General features: G+C 36.8%; 1 protein-coding gene across 2 annotated transcripts in view; it reads left to right on the top strand.

The window, feature by feature from the left end:
- ARHGAP42 (Rho GTPase activating protein 42) overlaps positions 1-23,007 on the top strand; it is a 312,428-nt gene that overhangs the window by 57,426 nt on the left and 231,995 nt on the right. For both annotated transcript variants that reach the window (XM_058687389.1, XM_058687388.1), the window contains exon 2: positions 17,974-18,069. In XM_058687389.1, the coding sequence (XP_058543372.1) occupies positions 17,974-18,069 (96 nt within the window). The remainder of the gene's footprint in view (positions 1-17,973; positions 18,070-23,007) is intronic.

The raw sequence follows: 23,007 nt of genomic DNA, 5'->3' as shown, positions 1-23,007 counted from the left end.
CAGATTCTGTGTCTCCCTCTCTCTCTGCCCCTCCCCTGTTCATGCTCTGTCTCTCTCTGTCTCAAAAATAAATAAACGTTAAAAAAATTAAAAAAAAAATCCCAAAATTGTTATTTTGTTCTTAACTAAGTTAAGAGCAAGCATTATTTTACATGTGTACTTATAACCACAGTGTGCAGTTCTGGCATGCCCAGGCTTAGAGAGAAATCCATAGGTGGTCTGCTTTAACCCGAGACTTCCAGTATTTCTATTTTATTTCCTTTTTCTTTTCTTTCTTTCTTTCTTTCTTTCTTTTTTTTTTTTTTTTTTTTTGATAAAGAAAAACTTTTAGAGGATATCTTAGTGATATCTTCAGGAAAAAAAAGCGAAGGGCAGCTGTTCTGAACAAGACTATAGGTAGTTTTCTTTCCCTACGCTAGCTCCTACACATGCTTATAGTAAATTAGTGCCAGTCGAACTGGGACTGCAACCCTTAGCTTCTGACTTTCTGTCCGGTTATATGTGAGCGATAATCCAAAGTCTGCATATTTTGAAGTCCTACGAAGCAAAAATGTTTGTTATGTTAGATGAGCATTTTAATTCTAAATCTTTGAGGTAATTCCCTTTAGAACTACTTACAACCACATGATAAAATGGGTATAAGTGAAATTTCATCTGGTTAATTTGGGATGCTTTGAAAAGCTCTCTTACCAAATTAGTAAGATCCCTGGCACACTTAACCATAGTAGTTAAATCTGTATGTATAAATATTGGTCTTTATTAGTCATTGTGAACAAGGGCATAGTAGATAGTAGAGTATTAAAGAACTCTTCATCAATTTTGAATTGAAACTAGAAATCAGACATGTTTAAGATCTGTCCTGGGGAAAGAAAGAACTAAATAAAAAAATCTTTTGTGTAACAAATGCTAATTTTGATTTTAAAAACGTGCGCTCTATTGAGGATGTCCTCATTTCATCTCAGAAACCAACTGGTACTTTAAGGAACTTTGAGTTCAAGCCATGTTTCCTTTTTTTTTTTTAAAAACATACAGTGTTTCATTAGTTTCATATGTACACTGTAGTGATTCCACACTTCCAGTACTTCACCAGGTGCTCATCACAAGTGCACTTTTTAATCCCTATCACCTGTATCACCCAGGCTCCCATCTCCTTCCCCTCTGGTAACCATCAGTTTGTTTTCTATAATTAAGAATCTTTTCTTGGGGCTACTGGGTGGCTTAGTCAGTTGATTGTCAGCCTTCAGCTCAGGTCATGATCTCCTGGTTGGTGGATTTGAGCCCCATGTCGGGCTCTGTGCTGACAGCTCAGAGCCTGGAGCCTGCTTTGGATTCTGTGTCTTCCTCTCTCTGCCCCACCCCCTCCCACTTGCACCCTCTCTCTCTCTGTCTCTTTCTCAAAAATAATAAAAATTAAAAATTTTTTTGGATAAAAAATCTGTTTCTTGATTTGTCTCTCAGTCTCTCTCTCTTTTTCCTTTGTCATTTGTTTTGTTTTCATAAATTCCACATATGAGTGAAATCATGGTATTTCTTTCTCTGACTGTAGCTCCACCCATGTGCTTACAAATGGAGACTTGTCTATGTTTATGATTACTCACTAGCTCTTTTCTCCCTAGCTTAGTTCAATTCCATATTTGCAGGAAATAAACTGAAAACTTTAATCTCCGATTACTTGATTCAGGTTAGCTCTAAAGAAAATTGCCTGACAGTAGAATGCAAAAGAGGGAAACGTTTCCTTTCAGGTGTATTAAAAATTGGTGGTGATGTTTTAGTTCCCGCATATTACTTTCCATACATTCCTACAAAATTAATTCCTAAAATGAGAGGTGAGGAAACATATACCCAATTTTAAACACCTATGCTGCTTTCCTTATATGACTAATCAATGTATAATTCTATTCTATCACAAAGCCAAAATTTCTTTTTTTTTTTTACATTTTGTTTTTACATTTATTTATGTTTGAGAAACAGTGAGACAAAGCGTGAGTGGGGGAGGGTCAGAGAGAGAAGGAGACACAGAATCCAAAGCAGGCTCCAGGCTCTGAGCAAACGGTCAGCACAGAGCCTGACGTGAGGCTCGAACCCATGAACTGTGAGATCATGACCTCAGCTGAAGTTGGACGCTCAACCAACTGAGCCACCCAGGCTCCCACAAAGCCAAAATTTCTTTTAAGTGTTCTTTAATTGCTTTATCCATAATATTCCATAACATATTTGTTTTCATATAAAAATAATAATACAAAGTGCAGTGCTTATTTTATGTTACTCCACTACAGGATATACATATCCTGTTTTAAGAAGGCTGCTATTAAGGATCTTACTATATCCTTTTAGTTTCATTCGTTTATGCAAAACTAAGTGCCTTTTATATATCAGGCCTAGATCTGTTTGTTAAACGGTGAACAAAATAGGCAAAAATGTGTACTTTCATGGAAATTATATTGTAATTGGAGGAAACAAATTAATGACTGCATTGTATTATAGGTCAGATAGTGGTAAATGCTCCTAAGGAAAATAAATATGGGGAGGTTATATAGAAGAGTGTGTGGGCATATGCCTGTTCTTTAGGGGTGACTCTGCTTTTGAATAGTTGTCAGGAAAGCCCTTACTGGGAAAGTAACATTTGAAGACCTGAAAGGAGTAAGGGAGTGAGACTATGTTTAGGTAATTAATGTACCAATTCCTTCTTGAAAAAGCATTTCATTTTGAGTAATGTCTCACTTTAGTGCTTTTAGCTAGTTAGTATACTATTATAACTCATCTTGCACTACTTTGAATAATTTGTAGGTGATTCTAAATTTAGTGGTTTGATAAGTTCACAAACATTTCTATCTATTTGACTGTGGTTAGGGAAAGTTGCATTTTCAGTGTCTTTAATTCTGCCAAGTAGTCTGACATTCCAAATTCACTCTGGTTCTTACTTACCAAACTGTCTGGATGATAGGAAGTAGAATCTTTGTAGACTGAGAGAAGTAGAAATTGCATAGATAAGGAAATTAATACCTACCTTTTGATTGATTAAATGAGCGTTGTGTGGTAAAGTTTTGATGGAGGGAACTACTTTAAGTCTTTTGTTTCTTGAATCATAACATTATCAATAAAAAGCTCTTTAATGTGGATTTAATTATTTTAGGATTTATTGCCTTTGCAGTTGATACAGGGTGAAAATTTACCCTTGCTTACACTAAGGATTTTTTCCATAGGTAATACAAATCCATAGCACAGATTTGTTTGCAGGATAATAGTCAAGATGTTTAGGAAAAATATCTTTTAAGTCCTTGAGAATCCCATTTATATGTAAGTGATATGCTGATTATATATCAGGTTTACTACTCAATAAAGCTAAAATCCCAAAGACTTCTACTTATTCAATACTTCTTCATTATCTTGGTTTGAGAGGATGTGACTAAAGAAATATAAAATTTAATTTCATTGAAATCTAATAATTTTCATGGTAAGTTAGTCTGATATTCACTGTAATTTTTTGTCATGTTATTATTATAGCAGATATTAATCATTCACAGGCATGATTTCTAGGGATTCTCAGGGTTGTTTACACATACCCTTCACTATTCTGATGTAATTTTAAGTTATTAAATTAATTAGCTGGAACAGTGGTTACCCTGCCCCACCCCTACCACAGACCTGTGATAACTAGTGCACAAACTTCATTTATCCTAAAAGTTGCTGACTTGAATCACAATGATCTGGCTCCCTACACTGCACAGCATTGGAACTGAATGTGAATCTTAGATTATAGAGAATTTTCTATACTTCAAAAATTGTGGTCAGGGAGCCTGTGGAGCAAATAGGAACAGTACGCACAACTTCGTTTTTTGGTTGTATAACTCTTTAAGAATTTCCAGCCTGAAAATAGAAACTCTAGTGCCTAATTATCTAGTTTGTTATCTGGAGAGCCCTTGTTAAAATATTGCCCACAGTCCCACTATTTCAGTATTTCTAGGGATGAGTGGGGCTTGCACACAGCTGCTGGTAGCCCCTTCAGCTTGGATCCTCTGCCAGAAATAAGCCCAAGGGACTAGGTGGCCTGAATAAAGGCTTTGGGTCCTTTAAATGGCCAAGGAATAAGAAGTTAAGCTAGAGAGAATGGATTTATTTCCCCCTGTCATAATGGTTAGGGACAACACAGACAATATTTCTAGAACAGGCTCTTCATGGTTTTAGGTTTCTTTGGTATTTAGAGATAGGAGAAGGCAATTGAAGTAGTGCCTTGTGTGCTATTTATTTTGTTAGGCTATTAGCTTCTTGAGGTTAGGGATAATGCTTTCCTTTACCTGACAGTTCAAATGCTCTGAATGATGCCATTGTTCAATATGACCAAGCAAAGTATAAAATATAAAGATACATAGTAATTCATGGAATCAAAGTTGTACGGTTTCTATATTTTAATATCTTGAAAATTGGATGGTGAGCTTTTTTAAAATAATTTTTAATAATTTAACATCTTTTTAAAAAATAATTTAGCATCTTAGAACATATGAACAGTGATATATAAAAATCATCTTAAATTTTTATCAGTTGAAGAACTGACATTAGTAAGTTTTGAAGAAGACAAAAATATCAGGTCAGAGGACCTGAAAACCACATATATGTTTAAGTTTTTGAATTGAATGGTGAACTAATCATGGACTGTCTATGTGCTAATAAAAACCTGGCATAAATCATGTGTGTCATTTGTATGAGAAGTCCCTTTTATTTGCAGCAATAAAATAATTAGAGACAATGTGCCTTCCAGAATGTGGGAAGCTGCAAAGCCAGAAGTAGTTGCACAAGTTGACACAGTTGGAATTCCTCCGCTCTGGTGGCTAAATATGTCTTAGCTGTTTCGAATCACAGCAGGCAGTTGCTGACTGTACAGATCATTGATGTGTATGCATGCTGGTAACTCAAACAGCATGGCATTTATGTGAATGAGTTTTCTTTTGAAATAAAAGATTTGAGATTCATCTTTATGCTTTCTGATGAACATAATCACATAAAATAAAACAATATTTTAAACAGGATGTATATGTTCCTCAAACCACTTAGGCATTTTTATAATGACCATTCCATGTAAATAACATGTACACCAGCAGTTAAAATAGTTACCTAATGGAGATATGGTATAAGGATGAGGTGAGAAAATAAGGAAAATTGTAAATAATCCTGTTTTAAAACAGTTGTTTACTATTGAGTTATGCCTTGTATGGTAGAATTATAGGTGTAAGAGGAATGTTTATTTAAGCAGTATAGAAAGAAGTTTGGCCTGTACAAATTGCAGCCCTCATTCTATTGCTTGGGTAAGTCACTTAACTTTGGGCCTTAGTTTCCTCATCTGCTAAATAGAGATAATTAGTCTGTTTCCACAGTAGGGTTCTAGTGAGATAAGGGGGTATAAATATGATTTGAAAAATCTCATCGTGTATCGAAGGTGGTAAATGACTGTAGTAAATCAGTTTATTAAAAACAGAATACTTGGAATTTAGAATAAAACAGTAAAATAGTGTATCCTATAAAAATGGTCTCTTGTAATACCTTAAAGATGGGGTAAGTGGGGGATTGGCTTTAAAGGTGCACAATGGAGTCTAATATGTTAAAATGTAGTTTTCTTGAAATAGTCTGAAAAAATCGCTTTAGAGTTTCAAAATGGGTTAAGATAGCAGAAAAGTGGTCTGTAAATATGTAGGATAACAAGTCTATTGAAAGCAACTTACAAAAACATTGTGGACATGGAAAATAATGATCTTTGTGCCTTTAATTTCTTGGCAGCCCAAGTTCCACCCTGTTTTACAGAATCGTTCTTTTCTATTTCTTTTTGGAAGAACCAGCCATGATGCCAGCATACTTACACATCTCGTCTAAGACAGAGGCTTATGTATTTGCCTTTCAATTACTATTCATAATAAAATATTTCTAGTCTTTAAGAGGATGTTAGTCATATAACTATATGAAAAATTTCTTTTGCCATAACTGTATTGTTCATTTATAGCCACGATATTACATATTATACACTTTTGTTTAACCAAAGAAAATCAATAAAAATACAGTAGTGAAAAACCCAAATATGCTGTCACAAACATAGCTAGCCATTTATGCTATGCACACATTTTAAACTTGTTACTCAATTTCAGTTGTGAAAAGTTGTCAAGATTTTTAGAGGTTCATGTACATTAGCTTGTTTCTTCACTTGGTCAAACACAGTTCATTATTCAGTCCAGGAATGCTTTTCTTAAGGAATGCTGGAATGTGCAGAAATTTATTAACCACTGAGACAATAATTTGAAGTTTTAATAATCTGTCATTGGAGTCAATATAAGTGTTCTTGTAACTTTCATTAATGTGTATGGTGCTAAACAGCTGATGGGAAAATGCACTTAAGTAAATTGTAAATTTACCTTTTGGAACAGAGACAATTTGACTAATGATGTTTGTTGTCACTTTAGTATTTTCTTGGTCGGCAGGTACTTGGGCTACATTAAATTTGCTGCTGTCGTGTAATAGTGCATTATCTTAAATCCTGAGAGGTGAGCTTAATGTAGATTTAGTACCCAAGACCCAACTATAACATGTCATTGGTTTCCTCCTGAAAAATTAGCTTTCATAATTGTAACTACTATTATCAAGCTCTTACTGTGTGCTATGCTGAGCCCTTTGCATGTATGTCATTATGAAGTAGGGTATATTATTATCTTCATTTTGCAGGTAGGTAAATTGAAACTTGAAGAGCTTAAGTACCCTCTCCACAAAACAAAAGTGAGAGTTCAGCTAGTAGGCTGCCTGACATCGAAATCTTGGTCTTAATATTTTAATAAGACTTCTTTGTATTAGAAAATGATATAAGGAAATAAGAATCTGTGCTAGCTTTCTCTAATGATTTAAGTTTATGGAACTTTTAATTTTTTTTAACTGAATATTCTCCTCATCAACCTTGATTAGACCACCATAATCATTTTTAGAGTTGGATTTCTAAGACAAGGATGAGATTTTAGGTTAGTACCTAAAATATCTGGACTGGTTTTGTCAGTTTCCACTGCTTTGCTTTTTGCCCAGCTTGCCAAAAGATCTTAAATGAAAGAATCTTGTAGCTGTTCTCTGTGGCTTCTCAGATGTCTTGTACTTGATTTGATGTTCAGATCATTAGGTATGTTGTTTTGCTGGGGCTCTGGTTTTTCTCTGTTCCTCCTAGCACCTTTTATAGCTAGAGGCAAGTCTGTGACTAAATCATTTCTTATCTGGAATTGATTTTTGCCAGTCCTGGAAAAGCCTTAGTTTACCTTTCCTAAATCCTTTGAATTCATGCATTGTAATGTGTTTATTGTTAACTTCCTATTTTCAAGACTCTGTGCTGATTGCAGTAAAAACTAGAGAGATTCTCTGCCCTCCACAGGCTTGCTGTTTGGTGAAGGTTATGGGACTTGGACACAAATATGTAATAATAATAGAATGTAAACATGTACGATATATCAGTAGACATCAAAAAGGCAGTATATGACAGTAATGTAATACTTCTCAAAATTTTCTACTAGAGGAGGGGAAAATATACCCTCAGTCTGAGGACATGGCCCGAACTGGCTGCCTTGATGGAAGTAACAAAATGTAAGTTAATTCACATGACTCTTGGTTTACTCACAATATGTACTTTCAAAAATATGTGAAAGAGGATAAAACTAATGAGGTTCTATCTCCCCAGTTTTCTAGTAAAAGTTACAACACCAAGAACATAACACTAAAATTATCCATGGCTTTGTGAACTCTTGACATACTATTGTGTATGATAAGTCATGTCAGTATTTGATATCTGTAAACCAGCAGATGTGTTGCTATGACTGGATTATTTAGAGTGGCTTTTAGATTAATCTGGAGAGGTAGGTCTTAAAGTTGCTTCAAAAAGACTGAAGGGAGCTACATGCTTCATCTTCAAGGATAGCCAGATGTTCTTTGAGGTATGATGAAGCTTCACAGCAGAGCTGTGAGTACCTCTGTATTTGAAGACATTTGAAGGTCATTAACAGAAAGCAAAGGGATATTTCCAACATGGGGAATGACTTCATGGATATTGAGAGAACTAAAGTTTAGAGTGGTTTGTTTGGCCAAGGCATATTTGAGGATGTAAAGAAGTTTGAGAAAAAAGATGTCCTGAAAAACCTAATAGAAAGATGATACGCTTGAATTGCATAGTAGGTAACAACTCATGTGGTGCTTTAAGAAGGTAATTTAACTAGTCCAATTTTATCACAAATGTGTTTGGTATATAATATCAAGAAGGTGCTGATAGAAAAAGTAAGCTTTAAGAATTAGCAATAGGCTACTGTGTGACATGAAAGGTAAGGTAACACTAAATACTCTTCCTGAGTCATTATCTTCGATAGATAGGATACTTCAGGTAGTCAAAAGAAAAGTGGGCTGGAGGTGAGGGTAGAACACTAAAACACTTCACTGTTGCTGTATCTGTTTGTAAGAGTGTAAGTTGTAGGTGCTTGGCAAGTAGTAGGAAATGAGTGATTGGACTAGGGAGAGGTATGGGTGGGATAGTAGACCAGGAAAATGTGCCAGGACATCCTGTGTTGCTGGGAAGCTTAGGAAATCTGCAAAGTTCTCCATGTCAGCGTTTTTTACCTAAATCAAAAAAAGGCGGGGGATATTTTATTCAATTTTGCTTGGAAGTGCAGCATTCAGAGTTAAACCCCCACTTTGGAGTTTCCTGCATATAAATATACAGTAGTTAAAAAAATTTTTTTTTTAACATATTCATTTTTGAGACTGAGACTGAGCATGAGTGGGGGAGGGGCAGAGAGAGAGGGAGATACAGAATCTGAAGCAGGCTCCAGGCTCTGAGCTGTTCAGGGGCTTGAACCCACAAACCACGCGATCATGAACTGAGCCGAAGTCGCTGCTTAAAGCAACTGAGCCACCCAGGTGCCCCAATGTACAGTACTTTTTGAAAGAAAACAAGTTTTGGGGTAAAACAAGGTGACTGAGGACTAATCATAAAGGAAAGTGTGAGTGTGAGGAAGAGAAAAGTCAAAGGCAGCAAAGGAATGCTTATTGAGGAAGGGAGAGAATCTTGAGAAACTACAGTGTGCCATTGTTTCCTTACCCTTCCTTTTTCAAGTTTTTCCCCCAGGGTAGAAAGATGGGTGGTTTACTTCATACTTTGAACTTTCTATTTTTAACCTTACTTCTAGTAGCAGTGAAGCCTTTGTGGGTTTTCATTTTTAATTTTCATGGAATTTGTAGCTTTATTGAAACTGCGGATAAAATCTGCCCAACTGTTGGTTCCTGTTTGTTTTTAGGTTGGAATCTTATGGAGCTACTTGCCAGACACATATCACTTATGGGATTACAAACTGGTCTTAGAGGTCAGCACTATTTTTTTTCACTGAAGCTGTCCTGAAGATACTAATTTAATTCACAGACTAAATGTGTTATGCTTACAATGAAAATATTTCATATTCTGCATTTGCCATCTTAGTAAATAGTGGTTTAATAGTTAACATTTGTTGAGAACCAGTATTTCAAGTTTGTTCTGTTCTGTACCAGACACTGTGCTAAGCTAGTTTTGTGTAATATTCATGACAGTCTCACAAGGGTTTACTATCTTTTTTTTGTACATGTAGAACCTGAGATTCAGGGAAGCTAAGTGCTTGCTCTAAGACACATTGCATGCAGTACGTGGAGGTCCCAGGATTGGTGACCATATCTGTTCCACTCATGTGCACACTTAATTCATGACATGAAAGAATGATTGATTCTAATGAAGGACTTCTTCCCAGATCTGAGCAACATTCATCACATAAGACTATCACTGAAAACAGATGCTTTGATTTACACTGCCTACCACAAAGGTACATTTATCCAAAACAGGATCCAGAAATAATACCCTGAACACACATATAGCATAAAAATGAATGAAGACATCTAAAGCTAGGCCAACTTTACAGTGCCAAAGCAATGTTGTTCCATTCGCAAATACAGCAAGTTAATTTAGTGGCCGAGAGTAGTCTGTTCTTTTTGCATTTCCAGAGGGATGAAGAACGGCATCAGTGCCCCATTGCCCTCTGTGATTTTTGTCTTTGGTGACCTCCTGTGAACATGGCTATTGCTACATGCAACCGCGTTTCTCAAGGCCTGCAAGGAAAGAAAATTGCTTGATCCCATTACTGTAAGTCACTCATTTTCACTTTAGCTCAAGATACATATATTGAGTGACTAGTAGTACTAAGCTTTGTCCTGGACCTTCTTTATGAAGACTTTTCTTTAACTGTTAATATTGGACAACCAGTATTTTCTACCCATTTATGTAAATAGGGAAATAACAAAGTGGGCCTTTAAAACTTTGTTTAGATAAGAGCCATAGAAATAATTTTTATTGACAAGTTCTCATTGCATTTTTATAATACTTGACCACACCTAGTGTTCTTTTCCTTTGACTTTTCTCCATCTATCAGTCTGACATTTGTGGCTCTCAGAGAGAACACTAAAAGCATAACTGCAGGTGTTAAAAACCCAGGCTTAGTGGATAATTTCTTGAATATTCTGCAGTGTAGTGTTCAGTATACTTTTTAGTAAGTTAAGGCTTCCATTTATACTCATGTATGTTCCCAATGCCATAAGCTTTTCAGTAAAGTAAAATCTATAGTGGATTTTTATATTAACACATTGGTGTACACTTCTGTATTTCTGGTCCCTCTGGTCTCTTTTGAGTTTGCTTTCTATTGGGCACTAAGGGCAAAATGAGATGAAGAATATATATCTACCTTCAAAAAGCTTAACACCTAGAATATTATTCAGTTATCTTGTGGCATTAGAAAGTGTAAGAATGCTGTGTGTGTCCTTTGGCTTCTAGCATGGTGTTTCATAATGACTATCTAACGTATGTTTGCTGCTACCTTATACCATGCTAATGAGCATAGCTAGCTCTAATGTATAGTTCCACACTTGGAGTCTTACTATTTTAGAGTTTATAGAGCAGATAAGGGCTTAGTTAGATGTTGTTAAAGGACACACCCTCCCTGGTTTTAGTGCCTGTTAGTCATTGGGAATTAGCTGTGCTTTGTAGCAGAGAGAATGTCATATTTGGGGAGTAGAAGACCTGTCCAGATTGGAGTCCGGCTCTCCTTAGACATTGGGCTAATTAAGTTAGTGCTTAAATTTCAGAGTGTCAGCCCTCATAGTTTTGTGTGAGAATTAGGAAAAAATATGTAAGAGTTTTGAAATAATAAAACATGTTATCAATACTCTTGCTATCATTGTGAATGTATATCAAAGCTTCTTGTAAATAGAAAAACATTTTATTACTTATTATTTTTGGAAAGTTGACAATCCACATTTTACCAGTGGTTGAAAAGCCACATCAGGTGTTTGCAAGAGTAAGGAGAAGGGATGGTGGAAGGCATCCGGAAAGTTGAAAGAATTTATCTACCTTACAGAGATTCATGCTTTCAAAAAGTGAGCTCACTTGTATAAGAAATGGTGCTGAATACTTGGATAGTATTTGCAGATGATAAAACTTCCTACCTTTATTACACTATTTAAAACAGGGTGAATAGGGTAAAAGGTAAAATAGAGGATGCATAGCAAGCGAGTCACAGCATGGAGTGGAAAATATAAGAGGAGATTATGCTAAACTAGAAGGGATCAGGAAGGGATATTTGGAGGAAATGGGAGCTTGAGCAAATTCTTGAAAGAGACCATGGAGAAGAGTATATCTCTAGAAAGTGGAATAACAATATAAACATAATTATAAGAGACTGGATGTTTGTTTCTAGTGTTAACCAGTACCCCAGCTTGGAGTGAATCTTGATAGGTGTGGTTGGATATGTAGGTAGAAGATGCCTTTTGGAAGATCCTGTACATTTTGTAAACTTGGCCATGCCTAGTGTGTTGTCAAATCTTTTAAGTCTCTGTTTTCATTGATTCTTGTGAGAAGCCTTCCCCTATGCACTCAAGCAGAACTGACTGTGCCTTTTTCTTCTTTTTTTTGTAAATGTTTATTTATTTATTTTGAGACAGAGATACAGAGCAAGCAGAGGAAGGTCAGAGAGAGGGAGACGGAATCCTAAGCAGGCTTTGCGCTGTCAGCATGGAGCCTGATGTGGGGCTCAAACTCACGAACTGTGAGATCATGACCAAGCTGAAAACGAGTCAGACGCTTAACTGGGCCACCCAGGCACCCCTGATTTTGCCTTCTTATTTGCTCCCTTTATGTGCAGAGCAGTGTGGCAGTATGGTTAAATGGGGATTCCAGAGCCAGGCTTCCTGGGTTGAAAATCTGGCTGTTATTTACTAGCTTGTATGAACTTGGGGAAGTCACTTAACTTGTCTGTGCCTCAGTTTTTTTATCTGTAAAGTTGGAGTGATAATATCTGCTTTTTGTGGCTGTTTTGAGAATTAATGGTTTAATTTACATTAAGTACTTGGAAAAGTATCCAGCATGTAGTAAGTACCATCTGTAGTGATGGTGTTATTTATTTATTTTTTAAGTTTTATTTATTTATTTGTTTGTTTATTTATTTATTTATTTATTTATTTATTTATTTATTTATAGGGAGAGAGAGAGAGAGAGGGAGGGAGAGAGAGAATCCCAGGTAGGCTCTGTGCTGTCAGCTCAGAGCTGTGGGCTCCATCTCATGAATTCTGAGATCATGACTTGAGCCGAAATCAAAAGTTGGATGCTTAAGTGACTGAGCCACCAGGTGCCCCTGTAGTGATGGTGTTATTAACCTCTGTAAGACACTTTATCAATTGACCTATGATAGGATTTATTTACATGCCCCATGTTCCTATTTGACTGCACCCGTTTGGAGGAAAGGTTATATCTTATGTTTACCTTTGTATTCCTGTTGCTTTGTACTGTCTGCCTTCTGCATGGTAGTGTGAGTATAATTCTACAACACATATGTCTGCAACACATTGCCCCTCTGAATCTTAAATTCAATCTCAGATCAACTGGGTTTCAGGAAGAACTGCCTTGTACCAGTAGACTTGCTGGTTGTACTTGCTCTGACATAAATATAGCTCACCTCCATAGATAACATTGTAAAAATAATTTCATTAACACTTCTAAAGTAAAAGGCGGCTCCTAATGTATAAGAAGAGTTATAATTATTTATTAAGTGTGTCTTATTTCTCTAATGAAATGAAGTTTAATGTTTCATTTGCATCATCTAATCATGGGTGCTACAGGTTAACTCTTTGATATAAAAACATTCCTGACTAATTAAAGCCTAGTGTAATTTCTTCCAACTTAATGTGAATACATGTGAAGACAACCGTGCTTAACTTGCAGGTTAGACAAATGGAAAAGATATGGTACGGGTGCTACTTAATGACATCTTTACTATGTACAGTCTTGCTTGCTAGTAAATGTTATTCCTCTGCATTCACCTTAGAATGTGGCCAGGCAGCTCTGACTGGGATTTTTTTCTTGTTTGTTCTCAAGTTCTAATAGAAATAGGTAGAAAGACACACTTTTGCCTAAACTAGAATTCTCTGTCATGTTTTATACACTTGATCTTTCTTTTTGTATCTAAAAGAAAATGTAGGTTCTTATCATTATACATTTTGATACTTTAAAATTGAACAATAGAATTTTAAAAATTAGGTTTTAATCAGATGTGAATCAATTTTATTTAGAAGGTTTTAGAACCAGTACTTCTGTTGTATGCATCTGGGCATTGTTTAGGAATTTTAGACATTTAAGGAATAGTATGTTTCATGCAGTTTCTTTTTTTTTTTTTAATATATGAAATTTATTGCCAAATTGGTTTCCATACAACACCCAGTGCTCATCCCAAAAGGTGCCCTCCTCAATACCCATCACCTACCCTCCCCTCCCTCCAGTTTCATGCAGTTTCAAGTCAGTTGAAGGTGTTGTGCTTTCTAGTTCAGAGTGACATGGAGCCAAGATTAAAAGCTGTGAGCTGGATTCCTCATTTTGCAGACTGACCAATGTTACTGGCAGAAAATATCTGGCAAGTTCTTTATCTTGGTAATATTTTTGACCTGATTATTATTATGGTTTTTAGTAAAGGAGAACAAATAAAAGGAAAATCAAGAACCCAGACACTTGAAGTTGAAAATAAGTCATATTTTGAACTTCCCTTTATTTTGGAATTGTTATCTGAATTAACTTGAGAACCAAGTTTTTGAAATATAATTCTGTCTCATTATGCTCCCAAAAGGACTATGCAGAGATCATTTGTGCAGTTTTCATTCTAGTGTTGAAATAGACATGTATCTCTTACTCAGAAATACTGAATAATCAGGTTGTCTCCGTCATAGCCCAGTTGCAGCGCAGTAAGAGAGAATTTGAAACTGCTGTCAACAGGTGGGTTTTTTTGCGTACTTTCCAAGGTTATCTAAGGTCTAATAGCTGCTACCTTCATTCCTGAAACATTTTTTTTTCTTTTCTAAGATGTTTACATGGAAATAGCCAACACTTTTTTTTTTTTACAAGTTAACATATCTGTATTTTAATGTTTTTAAGTACAGAATTATGGGGAATTCAGAAAGTATAGAACTTCATCTTTATTGAGGAAATGACATTACTCTACCCAAATGGAAGGCTTAAATAAAAATTAGCCAACATTTTTTAAATGCTTAACAATGTGCCAGACACAGTTTTAAGTTCTTCATCTATATTTAACTCATTTACTCCTCACAGTAACCCTGAGAGACACATTCTGTTCCACTTAACAGATGAGGATACTGAGGTACAGAGAAGTTAAGGAACTTTCCCACAGTCATGTCACTGATAGGTAGAGGCAGGAAATTAGCCCAGGTAATCTGCTGCTAGAACTCACACTCTCAATCACTTGGCTATGTTGACAAGAGTAGCCGGTAAAGTGGGCTCCTGTGTTCTTGTCTGGGGACAGGCATTATTCTAGTGCACCAACTGTGATGTCTGTGAAAGGAGAAAGCAGATTATCTTTCTTAGTGAAGGAGCAAGCAAAGAATAGTTCAGGAATAAATGGTCGGTTGTGGGATGTTGTGTCAGAGTTCCTTTCAACAAAGCTTCCAGATAGCTCACTGAATTTGAGGGGAAACTGAGAGGAATTAGTGGTGAGGAGGGTAGAGAAGGAACGATCTGTCTTACAGAGTTCTCGTAAGCACACTGATTTCACCTGTATGTACCATCCCTCATCTCAACTCTACTGTAGGAATTGCTTCTGTGACTTCACATCCATTTTACCATAAGCTCTTTATATTGTACATAGAAAAATACAGGGACATTAAATGGGATGTTTTCCCTGTCTCAGGGAGAGTACGCACATATAGCTTGGCTTAAAATATCCCAGGAGTCTACTTTCTTTCTTTGTCTTCTCATAACATTTGATGTAGGGTGTTATGATTTCTCTATCCATCGTATCAGAGCTGTGCACCATCAGATAAATGCGTACTTCTGCACAGTGCACTTCTGTCTAGAAGGCCAGGCAACTTCCCCACTTTTATGAGCTGGACTTGAATGATAATAACTGATACCGCTTATTGAGTTGCCTAGTATGTACCAGGCACATACTTCATTTAGTCTTTAGAACAATCCTGTGAGATCAGTATTACTGCTCTATTGTAAAGATAAGAAAAAATGGAAGGATGGATGATTGTCCAAGGCCTCAAAGGTAATTGGTGAAGTCTAGTTCTAATAAAGTGTTTGTGTTTTCATTGACTATTAATTCATTAAGAAGGCTCTCTTCATCTTTCTTCTTGAAAGTCCAGTCCAGAGACATTCTTAAGCTGATCGAACTTTCTCTTTTTTAAAAAAAAAATTTAAACATTTATTTATTATTGAGAGGCAGAGAGACACAGAGCGTGAGCAGGGGAAGGGTGGAGAGAGGGGAGACACGGAATCTGAAGTAGGCTCCAGGCTCTGAGCTGTCAGCACAGAGCCCAACATGGGGCTCGAACTCACAAACTGTGAGATCATGACCTGACCCGAAGTCAGTCGCCTAACCTACTGAGCCATCCAGGTGCCCCTAAAACTTTCTCTCTTAAATTGAAAGTACCTCTCAAGCAGAATGTGTAGCTGGCCCAAAGTTTTAGTCCTCTTGTGAAAAGAGGTGTTATCTATGAGTACCATCATCTTTCCAGAGAATAATTTGTTTTTTCAAAAAATCTGTCTCGTGTGTGTATTTTGATTTTTTTTTTTTTAGAGCCTCTCTGAAGCTTGAGGCCTGTCATCTTCAAAATTGTATTTGTTCAGGGTGTTGGTGAGTTCTTTGGGTAATAGTGACACAGAAAAGTGACCTTAATCTTTGAAGATCTGTTCATTCATGAGTACTTACATTGATAGCTGCTTACGGTTTCGTGAATGGTGGGTTACCACAGTAAGTCCTGACGTCATGTCTAGGCACAAGATCACAAGTGTTCTCTTAAAGAAAAAATTATGCTGACACTGGTTAAAATGTTAAGGAGGACTTTATTCAAGACTGTTAAAGGTGTCAAGCTTACCACACACAATAGGGGAGAGAGAGAATACTCAACTCTGAATGCAACAAGAACAAGTGGGGATTTATAGCCAAGGAGCAGGCTTGAGGCCAGGATAGAGCGGGTGTGGTGGATGGAACACCATTCCATTTACTAGGAGAAGACATCAAAGATAAGGAGGATTCTTGGTGAAGGCAGGTGAAGGACTAAATATAGGGGATGAAGATTTTGGTCGGGTATCCAGAGTTGGGGAGTTTTCTCTAAACTGACTTGGCAAGATTCTTGCTAAAACTGGGCTTTGTAGGCCGAGTGAGGACTGAGAGCCAAGGCAGAAAACTAGACAAGATGAGGGCTCAGAGGAGCCTGACTAAACACTAGTTAAGGAGAGAGTCTTCATTGGGTCCTGTTGCTTAAATTAAAATTAAGAGTTCACGTATTGGACTTGAACCCATGGGAAATACCACTAAGTGAAGTGTATAGTGAATTCCAGAAAAGTATGTTTTCCTACTGGCACAGACTTCTGTGGAAAGGTTAGTATGGATGATCAGAGTGGCTCTGAGAGGTGGAACCTTTAAAGCCTCTGTGATGCTGCACTCTCAGAGTGATTTATAATTTTACTTAAAAAACTTATACAGTGTTTATTAAATGCCAGGCTCAGTTCAGAATGCTTTGCAAACATTAATTTGCTCAGTCCTTGAAAGAACTCTATGGTGGTTATGCCATTATTATTCACTCTTTACAGATGAGGAAACAGAGGCTCAGAGGAGTTAAATAATTTGCCCAAGGTCACATAGCAAATACTTGGTGGGACTTGGATTTCCACCCAGGCAGCCTGGCTCCAGAGTCTGCATTCTTAATCACTCTGTTAGGCTGTATCCCAGGGATTTACTTCTCATTATTCTGGGCTTTACTTTATTCTCTCCAAGAATAAAGAATTCTTCTGGATTTAGTCACACTCTGGACTTTATTCAGGCTGAAGCCTGGATTGAAGAATATATTTAGCTTGAGGTCCCCTATAAATTACAAGCTTATTTGTAAATAGCCTTTCAGGTGGTCTTTCACTTTAGGAGACCTAATTCAGTAGTTTATTGGTTAAAAACACATTCCGTACCTGCTCTATAGTCCATATATTGGTGACCCTTTCTAATCAAAGGTTGGCTGCTTTCCCCTCCCTTTCACCCCACCCCACCAGCAACCTTAGTAGCATTCTTTTTTCTTTTCTTTTTTTTTTTTTTAATCAATGCTCCATTTATAGGGAGTGAATGGTAGTTCTTTCATAAAGGCTTTGGGAATTGGCTTCCATATAATACACAACTAGCACCAAAAACTTTCTTACATGGGCAAATCCCCAGTGAGCAGAGCAGATCCAGTCCCTAAAATCATTCTTTAGTAGTCTCCTTAAATTCTGCTTAAATTTGTCAAGCTAGTATTTGAAAGGTTCTGGTAAATATAGTATTAAAATCAGAGTTATATAATAATACACATGGAAACTCTAGAGTATCTCATGGTATCTTCAACTTACAATTTTTTAAAACTTTTTAATTGCAGATCTGTCTATGGCAGTACAGAAGTTTTCCCAGTCACTGCAAGATTTCCAATTTGAATGTATTGGTGATGCTGAAACAGATGATGAAATTAGTATTGGTGAGTACTACTGTTCTTTAATATTCTATGTAATTTAAAAGTCCTGCTTCAGATAGTGATTTCATTGAAATCAAACAGATTCACATACCCAAATACTAAACATGTAAAATATTCTGACTTTAATAAAAGTATTAGGGAAATTTTTGGTTATTTTAGAGGAGAGTATTATATATTGTCTAAAAATTGAACTCTTGTTTTTTTCCATAAGGAAATTATTTATTCATCATTCTATAATTTAGCTCAGCCCTTTGATAAGAGGTAGATAACAATGTTTGTCTCTGCCTCAAAGTGAATCATTCACTCAAATACATATTGGACATCCACTATTAAATATACAAGGTACTGGTTTTAAGAATTATTTTACTTTTTAAAAAATGTAAGACCGGTTTCTCTCTTTTTAAAAATGTATTCTTCTTTTTAAATTTTATTTTAGAGAGAGAGAGAGAGAGAGTACGTGAGTGAGGGAGAGGAGCAGAGGGAGAGAGAAAGAGAATCTTAAGCAGGCTCCATGCTCCGTGCAATGAGCATGGAGATCAATGTGGGACCCTGGGATCATGACCTGAGCTGAAATCAAGAGTCAGATGCTGAACCGACTGAGACACCCGGGTGCCCCTTGATTTCTCCTTTTTTAAAATTTTTATTATTATTTTTTTTATTTTTATTTTTTTAATTTTTTTTTCAACGTTTTTTTATTTATTTTTGGGACAGAGAGAGACATAGCATGAACGGGGGAGGGGCAGAGAGAGAGGGAGACACAGAATTGGAAATAGGCTCCAGGCTCCGAGCCATCAGCCCAGAGCCTGACGCGGGGCTCGAACTCACAGACCGCGAGATCGTGACCTGGCTGAAGTTGGACGCTTAACCAACTGCGCCACCCAGGCGCCCCAATTTTTATTTTTAAAAATTTTCTTTAATGTTTGTTTATTTTTGAGAGAGAGAAAGAGAGAGACAGAGAGAGAGAGCACATGTGCGCACATGAATGGGGGAGGAGCAGAAAGAGAGAGAGAGAGAGAGAGAGAGAGAGAGAGAGAGAGAGAATCTGAAGCAGGCTCCAGGCTCTGAGCTGTCAGCACAGAGCCTGATGCAGGGCTCGAACTCAAGAACTGTGAGATCATGACCAGAGCTGAAGTCATACGCTTAACCAACTGAGCTACCCAGGCACCCACCCCTTGATTTTTCTTTTTTCTTTTTAATTTTTTAAATGTTTATTTATTTCGGAGGCAGAGAGAGACAGAGCATGAGTGGGGGAGGGGCAGAGAGAGAGACACAGAATCCAAAGCAGGCTCCAGGCTCTGAGCTGTCAGCACAGAGCCCAACTCAGGGCTCTAAGTCACAAACCACGAGCTCATGACCTGAGCTGAAGTTGGTCGCTCAACCAGCTGAGCTACCCAGGTGCCCCAGCTTGATTTTTCTTTTAACATGAGTATTTGTTTATAAAGAAAGAAATCAGTTATGATGTACTAAACCAGTATTACTATAGGATAGAGAACATTACTGAGGATCAGGAAACTTGAGCCCTAATCCAACTTTGTCTTAATAATTAAGCAGTCTGACCCCTAGACATGCCCATTCCTGATTCAGATGTTTTATCTCCCATAAAGTGAAGAGGTTGGGTTATGTGATCTCTGAAGTTTTAATCTGTATCTGATTTTACTGTTTGAAGATCAGATTCATGTAGCATTCCTTTTCCCTACATTTTAACAATCACTACTTAACAGTTTGTAGATAGTGGGTCCATTTGAGGCTGAATTAGAGACATGCCACATAATCAAAAGTCTGTATAGAATATGTACATTTAGGAGATAATACTAAATGTACTCACCTTCCAGGTGTAAAAAACAGAATATTACAGGTGTTTTGAACAGTGACTCTCAAAGTTTAATGTATATATGAAACAGCTAGAGATCTTATGAAATGCAGATTCTGATGCAGAAGATCTTAGGTGGAGTGTGTGACTCTGCATTTCTAACGGACTTAAAGGTGATACTGACATTGCTGGTCCATGGACCATACTTTGAGTAGCAAGGATTCATAATCCCTGACATGCCCCTCCACAATCACCTTCCTCTGCTTCCTCTACCATTTCTTTTTCTTCATTGTTTTGTCAGTTATATATGCATTCATAAACAGTATATTTTTATTTCTGAAAACCTAAGTAGTAAGTCCAAACCTAGCTGTGAGAGGAAAAGGCAATTTTATCCCCACCAAAAAGAGGCTCTCAGGAGAAGATAAGCTGAATGAGTCGGATTCACTGTGTGGCTTTAGCTTGCCTACATTCACAAAAGTTCCTTCTGGAGAAATCACTGGCAGAATGCAGAGTTCTTCAACAAGATCTTGCTGCATATGGGATTTGCATTATGCATACAACAGGGTGGTCAAGGTGGCAGGCTTTCAGAGGGGCTGTGCCAGGTGGTCACTTTTTTGGGTTTTTCCTTTAGAAGTGTTAGCTACTCTGAGTGGGTATAGAGGTAGCTGGTCTCTTGAAGTCATCAATGACTCCTCCTCCCTGTGATGCTGTGATGAAAAGTAGCTGAGCCGTGTCGGAAGAAGGTTGAGGACTGCCACATGGGCCTCAACAGCATGACTTCTTTCTCTTTACAGAATGAATGAGAAAGGGCACCATCAGTGATCATGTGCCACTGGCACTTGGAACAATGGTTGTCATTTTTGTGTAATACTTCTTGACATTTGTTTCATAAATGTCTAGCCCCCAGCATAGGCTTTGTAACACACACCTGGCCAAAAAGCCTAGATTATATTATTAAAATACTACTATGTTAGCACTATTATTTAGAAAAAGTAAAACCCACATATTTATATAATAGCATTTATTTTCACTTAGCAATGTAATTGTAGTTCAAAGAAGGCAGAGGCCAGATCTGTCTTTTCTTTTTTTAAAACTACTTTAGCTTTGGCCCCTGACCTAGGGCCTGACTCATGGTAGACCCTTAAATTGTTGAATAAATGACATAATTTTCCCTATAAACTTTAATTTTTTACTTATATATAATATGTAATATAATACATATTATATATATGTATTATATACATATTATGTATACATGTATATACATATATTATATGTATTATATATATATATAAATTTGTTTTCTTTTAAAGAAGATTATGGTAAATACTTCTGGGTTTTCATAGATATTATGATTCTTAATGATTTCATGACTTCAAATTATTCCATCAGGTTCATATACATAAACTTATGAAATAAACTCTAGAACATTTAAGGTTCTTGTAGTTGGTCTTGCTAAAGAGTACAGTAAACATTTCTGCATATTTCTCTTAATTTCCATTAAACTTCTTACTTACAATACCTTCTTGAAGTCACATGTAACTGCAGTGGTAGGGTTTTTAAATACATGCCCTGCAGCATTTCAGGCATGTTAGGTGATTTTCACAGGTTGTGGTGAATTTGATATTCAACATTGGTCTGCTTGTCTCTTTCCACTTTGGCTAAATGGATGTTGTTGTGGCTCTTGCAGATTAGATTTGAAAAGTGTGAATTGATCAGTAGGTTAACATTTATGGTGGGCAGTGAATGGTGGATGAAATTCTAGTATTTTGGGGGCTTTAAGGAGTTAGATAAAAGATTGGGGGACAGAAGATGAATGCTATGTAGGGGTAGATATAATATTGCTTGTTGCTTTCAATCAGGAGACTTATGTAGCTCCTGTTATTGGGAATCTGAGTTAAACATTAAAACTTTATTAGGAAAACCTAACTTAGAGCAAAAAGTATTGTAAAAAAATTGTAAGAAACAAATAAAGTAAAAATATAGGTATGTTCGCATATCCTTACCACCCAACACTTTTTATCTGAGCCCTCAAATACATTCTAAACATTTTGAAATAACTGTATAAGAAAGAGGAAAAGACTTGAATAACTGTTCCTAACCTGAAGGAATGATGAGGATATTGCAAGTTGTCGTTCCAAGGATAGTGACCTAGGAATGTATCCCTGACACTGTTGGGTAAGGCTGGAGTGGATACAGTGCAAAGAACTATCCTTACCCACCTTTATCAGTTTTATTTATTTTTATTTTTCTCATCAGGTTTAATTCTGCATGGGAAGGTACATAGTTTCAGCTTTGTTTAAAATAGCGTGTTGAAGCCCCAGTTTCAGCCTCTTATTCCTCTGATTTAATAAGAGGAATGAAATAGGGACCGCTGTGACTCGTACGTAGTATTGAGTAATAATAGCATGACACTCTCTGCCAGAGGAGTTTTAAGACTTACCAATGATGTAACCACTAAAAACGATGACTTACAAAAACTTCTTTATAAGTAAGCAATGTCAATGAAAAATAACTTGTAAAGTCAAGACATTTGCAGACTTTTTGTCTGTGAGTTGTGGTGGGAATGGGTGGGAAGGTGGTAGGAAGATGAATAAGATGTCTTCAATGTGCTTACAGTGGAATATGGCGAAAAACAGATTCTGAGCAAAGTAAGGAAAAGAAGGTGCTGTTTCCATATCAATATAATTACCTAATTTGTGGAAGCTGTTCCAGGAGTGTTTTAGATGTGTAGGCCTGTGTCTGGTCTGTAAGTCAGTCCCACTCGTCATGTGTCCCCTTCTGCTCTCACCCTTTTGGACTTGTGCTTGCTGGGGTTTTTTTGTTTGTTTCATTTTCAGCATTAGTGAGACATTGCTGGCTTGGAAGGGAGCAAAATGTAATTAGTTGTCTGGGACCTAGTCTGGAATTTCTCAGGCTCAGAGAACAAGTCAGTTGTTTCCAGAATTGAAGTCCCAAGCAAGACAGCATCCTTGAGCTCTCTCTTTAGCACCCTCCTTTCCATTTAAGAGCAGTTAGAGGTCATTACTCCTCTTCTCTAAGGATAAGTCAACTGTACGTGAGCTTTTGATGGCTCCCTTTTATCTGCCAATTACAGAGCTAGCCTGGTGGGAAGCAGCTTGTTGAATCCA

The sequence above is a fragment of the Neofelis nebulosa genome, chromosome 10 (assembly GCF_028018385.1).
Source record: "Neofelis nebulosa isolate mNeoNeb1 chromosome 10, mNeoNeb1.pri, whole genome shotgun sequence".
In the NCBI taxonomy this organism is placed as follows: domain Eukaryota; kingdom Metazoa; phylum Chordata; class Mammalia; order Carnivora; family Felidae; genus Neofelis; species Neofelis nebulosa.
Note: the sequence above shows the minus strand (reverse complement) of the source record. Positions and strands in the feature narration are given on the sequence as shown.